The following is a 6,150-nucleotide window of genomic DNA, read 5'->3' as shown; positions in this document are numbered from 1 at the left end:
TGTGGGAGCAGTTAATCCCTCTTGAAAACAAAAGGGCTGTCTTAGGGTAAATTGGAGAGAAATTGGTTGTCATCCTGTTGCAGATCTTGTTCAGAAAAAATAGTTTTATATCTTGATCTGTTTTCCGTGGCACATATACCTTTCTAAATGAGGGCAGTTTTACTGATAATAAAGGCATTTATTTTAAGAACCCATGACAACCAATCCCTGTAAAACTAGGAGTTAAATCAGATTCAGAAGAGAAGTCACACATAATGAGCCATTGATACCGAATTCTTTATTTTTATTTTTTAATTCAGCTCTGTGTTCACTTGAGATGATTCATTCTTCCACTGAGCTCCTTCCAGGAATGATTCCCCACAATCCTCAGAATTTTTCTCTTTCTCTGTACTACTAAAGTTCTTTCTCTGTTATTACAGTCTCTTTTTGGCTGCGATCCTCTTTGATTCCTCCCAAAGGATCCTTTTAAAAAATGAAATGCAAGAGAAAAGCTGCTTATTACTAATATTCACAAAGACAATTGCTCTAGTAATTCTCTTCAAAAAATTTTTAAGATTGGTTGAAGCACAGGTTTTCATCTTTTCAAGCAAGCAGCTTGAGGTCTTATTAATGAGGTCAGAAGTAGAGCAGCTGTTGCTAAAATGTGCTTTTCAGGTTTTCAAACCTTTTCACTGGTTTATATTCGAGCAGTGAATGCATGAGCAAACCAAAGCCTCTGGTGGAGATAAGTCTGAAAACTTAAAACTATTTCTTCAGCCACAGACAGCTTCCCTACTAGTTGAAAAGAGCATTCATAATATTGGCATCCTGTGGATCCACTTCATGTTTGGGTAGAATAGGCCCAGGGTTCTTATAGTGGGTGGACAGTGTCTCCATCTACATGTCAGGTTTTTTCTGTTGCCTGTAGCTGTCTGTGTGGAGATTGTTCTCATCACTCACTTAAAGTGTGTCTTTTTGCAGTGGAGTACCTGTGATTAAATAACAGGCTGATCTGGGACAGCAAGCACTTATCTGGTCTGATTTACAGTGGAGAAGAAAGGGTCAAGGAACCAGACAATTATCATAACCAGATTATCATAACCAGACATCATCTGCTCTCAGTTAGTCCTTTTTTCATGAAGAGAAGCTGCAATGAATGTAACAGAATGAGGTGGGCAATGGATATTTGAACCACTCCAGCTGCAGCTGAATCTTCCTTAGCTAGGGCTTTTTTTTCCGGCTAAAATCGTGACCAAGTGTTTCTTACACCTCTCAGGGTACAGGCTCCTTTCTGCCATGCAGTACTTACTGCCAGAGTGTTGATGTAGTGACTCAGCGATAACAGGAGCAGTGGGAGAAAAGGTTTCTGTGTGATGGAAACAAGGATGTGAGGGGGTGTGTGCCTGCCAGGCTGTGTGTATGACTGCAACTGGTGTGGTCATGCCAAACTAGTCAGCTTGAAAACCAGCTACGAGCTGATAAGAACCACCTAAGCGTTGACATGACAGTGGCCCAGGAGTGTGGCTGTGCCATGGCCAGCTCAGGTATGCCCACACAAGGTGTGAACGTGCCTTGGATCACACAGCACATCAGTGTCTGGGTCAAATGCCTACCTTCTCTCCTGGTTCTGCTTTTGTCTTGCTTTGTTCTTCTAAGAATTCAGAAAATGCCTCCAGTGTATAGTCCCCAGCATAGGCCACCTCCTGAAAAGAATTTTAAGGTTAAGTATTTAACTCTGTACGTAAAATTCCGTGAATAACAGCAAAATCAGCTGGAGCATTTCAGTTCTTTAGACTGACCAAATTCTAGACTTTCGTGCTCAGTTTAGAAAGTGAGGGCAGAGGCACAGTAGGTTCCGACATCGTCTGAAACTCAAGTGTAGAGAAGAAGTAGATTACATCCCTGAGAAGAAAAGGATTTGTATAAAAAATATAACTATTATTGTATAGTTTCAGTTGGGATTCTGCCAACTGCTGACGTCAGTGGGGTTCTTTGTGCTTAACAATAAATATTGGCAAGATATTTTGAAGAGAATTCTTTTCAGTGTCCAGCCATGATATTCAAAGTTTTCTAAAGATTTTGATGGAAATTCAAATTCTGAAATAGTTTTGAAATACACAGTCCAGAAGTACCAAGTGTTGCACAGCTTGAAAGAACAGGATGAAGATGAGCAGTGACATCAATTTTCTTATCCTTCACCTTAAGCTGGGGATTTACTGAGGACTTTCTCCTGAGGAAGTTTAATGAAAGAAGAAGTTTCAGTTTAGAGCTTTAAAATTCTCTGAGTGGGTCTAGGCACTGTGTTGTGTTTCAAAGATGCCGCCCCACCAAACCTTTGCTCTCTGGAAGTATAAAAGGGTTTTGCACAAGTCTTCTAAAAAAAAGTTGTAAAAGCTCATGTACGTGACACTGGGAATTGTCTGCTGTTACCTGAGTGTATTTAGAAATAGGCCTATTATTTAGATGCCTATTATCCTGTGGGTTAAGCTCACTTACTCCCACTGAGACCAATAATCTTGTGTTACTTTACGCTAGTCACGTTTTTACCTTACTTGAGTTCAAAGGCCTGTAAACAAAACACCTCCAGTCTTTGGTGAATTCACTAGAAGTGTACACTTCTGGTATACGAAAAGTTTTTTATTCCAAATCAGTAAGGTATTCTCTTGTAATAAAAAGTGTGTCAGCTTTTAAACTACTTTTATATGTTTGCAAGCTTCAGTTGAGAAAAATTACTTTATTTCTCCAGAGGCAATTAATATTCTCAGATGAGTCTTGATTTTTATTGACTCTGATGATGGTTGGAACAGCAATTTCTCAGGGCCTGAAGACCTGTAAATCCAGAGAAGAAGCTGATTCCTGCACTGGTTACTGAGGATAGGTGTCAACACTTCTCATTAGAGTAATCAGGGGATAAGAGTATATAAATGTTATTTTTCTCACTTAACCCAGGGAAACAAATAGAATCATCTTAAATCAATCTGAAAGGCTGCATGTTTTTCTCTTAAATTTGGAGTGGATAATGCAGTGGATGAGTTGTTCATCAGCTTCACAGATGGAGCTCAGATGATGCCTGGTCACCTCCCTCCTCAATATAGGTCATCAGATTAATTGTAATTCCTTCAGCTCTGGCTCCTTGGAAGCTTAGTTGGTGCTTTGGAAAACTGGACACATGCTTAAACACCTAGCTGTAGATCTAGGTCTCTAGGCTCATCCAGCTCCATTTAACTCCAGTTAAGTTGAAGTGGTTCCTGATTTAAAAATATTGTCACTCATCGGGGTTGCATACACTGAAAGGAAGAGAGTGACTTGTCTTTAACTCCATGAAAAGCTGAATCTGTTCTTAAACAGACAAAGGAGTGGCAGTCCATGGAAAGAAGACAGTTCATAGCCTGGCAGATACTTCTGTTTGGAGGAGGGGGGTATCTGATATGATCTCATCAGGTGAGAGTGCTTGGAAGGGACTGCACAACAATGTGTTCTGCCTATGGCTGTGCCTTTAACAAGGTGTGAGGGTGTCTGTGGTGAATGCAATAACTGAGTTCTAGGAAACAGCTTTGGTTTGTATTATGTTAGCCACATTTCCCTTGCTTTATCAGAAGCAAGTTTAGACTTCTTTACATGCATTTTGGTGTGCTTTCTACAGTCTTTTCATAGTTATTTCATCTTTAGAGGTCCTACTTCTGTGCTAGTGTTCAATTCAGTCCTTAAACAATGGGAAGGATCAGTAGAGATCATTGGAAAGCTCATGTGTTTGTGTTTCTAAATCTAACAAGATACTGAAGGCTAGAAGAGACACTGTGTTATTGTTGGACTCCATATATTTCCTGTTCCTCTTATTCTTCATTCTGAACATACCAGTTTCTCTTCAGCTCCAAACCCCTCCTATTGCTCTTTTCTTGGCCAGAATAAGGGAGTAGGGTTTGTAATTTTGGGGCAGTGCCTATACGGTGAAAAACACGGGAGATACTCAGAGCCTTGACATTTGTATCCTGTGCTTTGATTTTCATTAACTTCTAGAAAAGGACATGTGGGAGAATTCCTAGTGTACATGCTGGCTGGGCAGGAAATAAATATGTTGAAGTGACTGTGTATTATCAGCTCAGTTGTGTCTCAGACCATTTATGGTCATCTGTAGTGAGAAAAGATGTCTGTGGCCAACTGTGCCATAAGAAAGAAGGTCAGAACACAAGACTGCAGACATGTACAGGACACCTGCATTGCTGGTCAAGTACAAGTCAAAATCTCTGTATTTGAGGGAACTAGTGTAAAAACATGGTGCACAAGGATGAAACTGAGATTTCAAATACTCTTTCATTTCAGGGTATTTTTAAGTATGAAGCAGTCCCTTAATAGTTAATGGAAGTCTTTATTGGTTTTTCGTTTGTTTGTTTTGGGTTTTTTTGCAAACTGACATTTCTTATGAGCATTTAATGGGTTTCTGCTTTTCTGCATGAAGACTAAACCCGGTGTGAGTGTGCAGGACGGCAGTTCAATTCATTAGAAGATGTGCGTGCACATCTGAGAGGAAAATCTCTCCTTCAAAGATTAAATGAGGACATGGGCAAATGTCTGAGAATTTAATTTAAGTTTAGTACTAAGAAGAAAAATGAATAGCTTAGTAATATCTTAATTATAGCAGTATCTTGATTTTTTTCTTCAGAAATATTTTCTTTTTAATTAGATAATCTACATAGATGGAAAATGAAGCTATTTAGTATTTTTCCTTGCCATCTCTTTTAGCATCATTTTCTGATTATTTTGTAACATAGCTGATTCATATTTGCATAGTGCAAAAATCATTGGTCTTGATAACAAATATTTATTCCCAGTTGAGGCTGTGTAAAATTACTGGCATGAGTGTATAGAAGAAAGTTTTGGGACTTGAGTTTTGTGAAAATGTAGAGGCTATAACAAGAGCAGTACCGGCATTTTAGAGACTATGGTCATACCTGCTCTGGAAACAACTAGCATAGGTAATTCTGTGACAGTACATCTCCTGCAGTCATCAGGAGGTATCTGTAAATTCACTCAGACTGTTGCTAGAACCCAACAGGAAGATTGGAGGCTGTTAAACAGCAGAATGTGAGGCTGTAATGACTTGTAGTCCAAGTCAGTAAATTATATGTGGGCTCTTGCCACAGCCTCATACACAGAAGGAGACAATAGAAGGTTTTCTCCTCTAATTCAGGTTTTTGACAGCAATGTCTTCTGCTCAAAAACCAGTGCTGAGTAGATGAGGACCAAAGGTTTCTTACTTAAAGGAGTCCTTTCTTACTGTGACACATGTGCACATGCAAACACACCCCCTCTCCCTCGGTGTGCAGCTGTGTCTCCACACTCTTCTGTGACAGCTTCTCACCTGGTAATCTGATCCAGCAGGGAAGAGTGTGAAGAATGGATATCGAGCTAATCCAACGGACAGGATGTCATTTGCTGTGACATCTATCTTTGCAATGATTACGTCTTCACGACTGTTGTATTGCTCTCCTAGCTTATCCCAGATTGGCAGGAGTTTTCTGCAGTCATGGGACCAAGGGGCATCTGCAAATTAAAAAACAAAGGTAGGATACAGTCTGACAGGAGAGCATGTGCTGGTGCGATCACTAGGACCTATTTAGCTCTTCAAGTTAACAGGGTTTGGGATTTCAGTTGTGGTCAGTCTCTGCTTGAAACCATTCACTCTTCATGACTTTCAGGTTTTCATGTAGTGATAACTAGTTATTCACTAATGCACTTCTGATAGCAGCGCTGCTTTAGCTCTCTTTAGCCTTTTATGACTATAAATGACAACTTTTTATGACAGCTTTTCTGGAGAGGTGTGCCAGGTAACCAATGCCACCCAGGTAAGTCTTGCATCATTCCTATGATGAAATATTTGTCTGAGGCACAAAATACTTCCTGAAGACTAAAATTAACTGTGTTCATAAAGCATGCTATATTTACACTAAAAAGAGGAGTTTGAGGTATGGTGCTGTTTTGACTCTGAGCACTGCACTGATGCAGGTTAGCAGAAAGGCAAACTGCTGAAAACCCAGAATCCCCTGAAACAGCATAAAACACAGTTGCAGTCCTTCAGTCAGGAGAACAATGCTCATACTCAGTATATACAGAATTAAAATTTCTGGGGCACTTTGCTGAGTAGAGTACCTCCCATTTACCAGCCTTTCATTT

At 39.8% G+C, this 6,150-nt stretch overlaps 1 protein-coding gene across 2 annotated transcripts in view; it reads right to left on the bottom strand.

Moving 5' to 3' along the window:
• Window positions 1–301: 301 nt before the first annotated feature.
• The window catches only part of PDILT (protein disulfide isomerase like, testis expressed), a 23,730-nt gene continuing 17,881 nt past the window's right edge, over window positions 302–6,150 (bottom strand). For both annotated transcript variants that reach the window (XM_018067382.1, XM_018067381.1), the window contains 3 exons: window positions 5,339–5,520; window positions 1,593–1,682; window positions 302–462 (listed from right to left, as the gene is read on the bottom strand). In XM_018067382.1, coding sequence (XP_017922871.1) covers window positions 394–462; window positions 1,593–1,682; window positions 5,339–5,520 — 341 coding nt within the window. In that variant the 3' untranslated portion in view covers window positions 302–393. The remainder of the gene's footprint in view (window positions 463–1,592; window positions 1,683–5,338; window positions 5,521–6,150) is intronic.

Source organism: Manacus vitellinus, unplaced genomic scaffold (assembly GCF_001715985.3).
Source record: "Manacus vitellinus isolate BGI_N305 unplaced genomic scaffold, ASM171598v3 scaffold_12_pilon, whole genome shotgun sequence".
In the NCBI taxonomy this organism is placed as follows: Eukaryota; Metazoa; Chordata; class Aves; order Passeriformes; family Pipridae; genus Manacus; species Manacus vitellinus.
This window is presented reverse-complemented; position numbering and strand designations above follow the sequence as displayed.